Source organism: Mixophyes fleayi, chromosome 4 (genome assembly GCF_038048845.1).
Source record: "Mixophyes fleayi isolate aMixFle1 chromosome 4, aMixFle1.hap1, whole genome shotgun sequence".
Lineage (NCBI taxonomy): Eukaryota > Metazoa > Chordata > Amphibia > Anura > Limnodynastidae > Mixophyes > Mixophyes fleayi.
In genome coordinates, this window is record NC_134405.1 from 15,598,448 (window position 1) to 15,602,490 (window position 4,043).

General features: G+C 35.2%; 1 protein-coding gene across 1 annotated transcript; it reads left to right on the forward strand.

The window, feature by feature from the left end:
- Window positions 1-214: 214 nt before the first annotated feature.
- LOC142150447 (olfactory receptor 11L1-like) lies at window positions 215-3,643 on the forward strand. Its single transcript, XM_075205640.1, has 2 exons — window positions 215-1,115; window positions 3,471-3,643. The coding sequence occupies exons 1-2, from the start codon at window positions 215-217 to the stop codon at window positions 3,641-3,643; spliced, it is 1,074 nt and encodes a 357-aa protein (XP_075061741.1).
- Window positions 3,644-4,043: the final 400 nt, after the last annotated feature.

Below are 4,043 nucleotides of genomic sequence, written 5' to 3' on the forward strand. Positions count from 1 at the left end.
TCACTGACCTCATGTCGTCCACCACTGATCTAAGGCAATTATATTTTATAAATAATGGAAACATTACAGGACAGTCAATGACATATATATGAGGTTTGGGCACCCATAAGCTCTCCCCATATATAATTGAGGGAATAAAGGTAAAAGTAATAGTAGTGTCATATGATGAGTTATTACTGTGTATGACATGTTATGTTGTCCTTCAGGATTTGTAATGCATGAGAACAACGTCTCTTACGTCTTTCTTCTAGGATTTCCAAATCTTCACAGCTTCAATATTCTATTGTTTTTGTTCCTATTCCTCATTTACTGTGTCACCATGTGCGGTAATGTTATTATCATCACTTTAGTTGCAATGAGCAAAAATCTTCATTCTCCAATGTATTTCTTCATCACACAAGTGTCTTTACTGGACATTCTGATGACCACAGACATTCTCCCTAACTTACTTCACATTATACTGCGTGAAGGTGGCACAATATCTCTTATTGCCTGTATATCACAGTTTTATGTGTTTGCTAATTTAGAGACATCAGAGTGTCTGATTTTAATGGTGATGTCTTATGACCGGTATGTGGCTATCTGTAATCCACTGCGATATAACTTTATAATCAACAAAACATTTTGTGTGAAATCTGTAATTTCATCATGGATGGTAAGTTTCTTGGCGATGATGATGAATGAAATAGCCACAGACAAATTAGACTTTTGTGGGCCAAATGTTATCGACCATTTCTTCTGTGATTTCCCTCCTATTTTAGAGCTTTCTTGTTCAGATACTTTATTTATTCAAATTCAAGGAGCTTTAATTGGTTTTATTGTTGGCATATGCCCATTCACAATGATCATTATTTCTTATACATATATCATTACCACCATCCTAAACATTCGGTCCATCAGTGGGAGACAGAAAGCCTTCTCCACCTGCAGCTCCCATCTGACTGTTGTGTCTATATTTTTTGGGACTCTCTTCTCTGTTTATATGGTGCCTGCTAAAGGACAATTATTGTTTACCAGCAAGGCATTATCACTGCTTTACACTGTGGTGACACCATTACTTAATCCATTCATATACAGCCTGAGGAATAAAGACCTCAAGGAAGCTTTTGATAAATGTAAACATAATTTGAATTATTTTAATTGACTAAAAAGTCCATGAAGAAAATAGAATTAATGTGAATAGAAACAACAATATTTGAACATATTGTGTAGGACTCTGTGCTTTTGGAATTTACATTTGAATATATGAGCTCGTAGAGAATACTGTTTGTCATGAGTCATAGATATGATTGTGAGACAGAGACTGCTGAGGATGTTCAAATTGAAGTAAAACATACAACAGTGAAGAATTTAAACATCTATTTATAAACACAGATCTCACCTTAAAATAAACTGTTAAAAGACAACTCCATGTAAAACGGTATAATTTTATTTTGTGTGGAGGTTACTAATATATATATATGTAAAATGCAACTTGCTTTTGAATGATAGTCCTCTCATCCTGTGGGTTTAATTTACAGCTCCAACAATCCAGCATTGCACAACTTTCATCTACTATGATGGGCCTGATTCAAACAAACAGCTGTGTTATTAATGCCCATCTAACATAACTTTCCCTTTCACATGAAGAGAGTTCACAGGTGGTGGGTCTACAACAATGCTGTCAGTTTGTATAGAGCAAGTGGCAGTTGGAGAGAGAAGACCAATTGTGGACCATTGTGGTCCTGGAAGCGGGGGGAACAATGTAAGAAATGGGGTGGTAGTTACATTTCTGATGCTGAAAATGTCAAAAATACAGACACGATAATACTGAATGCTAAAATGCAGACACGATAATACTGAATGCTAAAATGCAAACACGATAATGCCAAATGCTAAAATGCAGACGCGAAATATATACCGACGCCAAAAATGTAGACATTATGTTATCAGTGACAGTAATAAATACTGACACATATAATCCCTAGACATGGATAAATTACATACCGACACGATAAATATCGAAATCTTAATAAAGAAGACATACATAAAATCGCGACACATATAATTCCTACAACTCCAAAAAATTGACATATAAAATGTTTACAATAAAAATAACTACATCTGTTTAAAAGTTACATACTAAAATTACTGACAGATATAATTCCTACACCTGCAAAATAAGCGACACATGAATTGACTACATATAAAAATACTGACAAATATGTAAAGATGACATAGCTAAAATCTCGACATATAATTCTGACACCATTAAAACATCTAAACTTATAATTGAAACATCTTTACTAACAAACATTTAATGATATAGGCAATCACCACATCTTTAAGGTTAACAAATTTACTTTCAATGATCGTGCCCTAGTTAATAATGTGTACCCTCCAGTTTAAAGTTCTTTATTGAATGTATATCTTTCCAACTGTCATAGTTTAGCTGTATGCAGATGTGTCATATCACCCAATACAACCATTGCGGCCACTTTTTTCATAACGCCCCCTCATATTTTTAATGATATCAACTAACTTACATGCGATTAATATTAAACTCACATAAAAATCTCCACATATAGCAATTCTTTTTAAAAAGTTTTCAAATAACTTCAATTTAATTCATTTTTTTTAAGTAAAAAATGCTTTCTAGAGCACTCCATACATTTTAATTTTAATAAAGTCAGAATTGTTCAAACAAATGACCAGGTAGTTGTAGTCTGAACACAGTGATGATGTCACTGAAATATGAATATATTAATGCTATCCTATCAGATGACAATGATTGGCATAATATTGATACATTTCACGCCTCATAAGAGCTCCTATAAAAATGTTAGGAGGAAATTTGCACGCTGCCATTTCTACGATTTTACCAGTGATAATGTATTTTATATGAAATGTAGTGTACCTTTAAGAATGCTTCACATTTTAATATGCTCAGGGATATATTCTAGAATTTGTAAAAAGTTTGCAGAGAATTTTAGAAGCAGAAGTAAAAATGAGATCTGCAGAATTAGCTGACTACAAATAATGTACTACCTTAAACTGCTTGTAAATTGCACCATAAGACTAGAATAAATACAACCGCAGGCTTGTCAGGAGACTGATCTTGTGATTCATCAGCTGTTTTTGTACATGAACAAGTTCCTCAAATGTACTATAAATGTATATACCTTGTATGCAATAAAGCAGAACAGAGTTTATCTGATCGATCATAATTCATGCAGGAAGATTTCCTTTGATTGTGTATAAGCTCGGCATCAATCCACGGATAGCATACTTTGGATTTGACACCAAGCTTGCTGGTTATTGTGGTGGATCTGGATTTTCTGACCCTGGTCCTGGTCCTTGAATTTGTCTGGTGCAGAGTTGGGTTTTGGATTGTCCTTAAATCGCAACCAAATTCTTTATACACACAACTGCTTTTTTCAAAGCAAACATTTTATTTTTTACATTAACTGTCCTCTGTTTAGTATGACTAGGGAGCGCAGGAGGTTTGTTTCTCACACAGGACCCGACTGAGGAGGAGCAACGAGTTCAAGACTCCAGTGAAGAAGAAGAGGTTGTCCACAGGGCTGAAGTCGTTCCAGCGCAGCCACAGGCTCCATTCCTGAGGAAGAAGGACATGGGTGACCAGGATTCCAGTGAAGAATAAGATCCTGGTGATGGAACAAGTACATCCAATTGTGGGCCGAGGCTGAAAATAAAGTTTTGGCTTCACAGGAACTTTTTTAAAACTTATTTTCCCAGCCACCATTTATATTGCTCATAGAAAATGTCATGTTTACTTTAAAAATTATAATTGCAAAACCCATACTTGCAGTCACTATAGTATTGATGCATCCATATTAGTTTTTGTTTCATATAGCACAAAAAAAATTGTTAGTTTTATTTTAACCCTCACATTTCTAGTGGATCTAATACATGCCTTAATCCAGTGGCTCCAAAACTGTGTGCCTAGGCTCCCTCGGGTGCCTCAGCGATCTCACAGGACTGCCTCGGCCAGGGCCGGTGGTAAGCAAGGTGGGGGACTACTTGGTAATTATTTTGGCTTA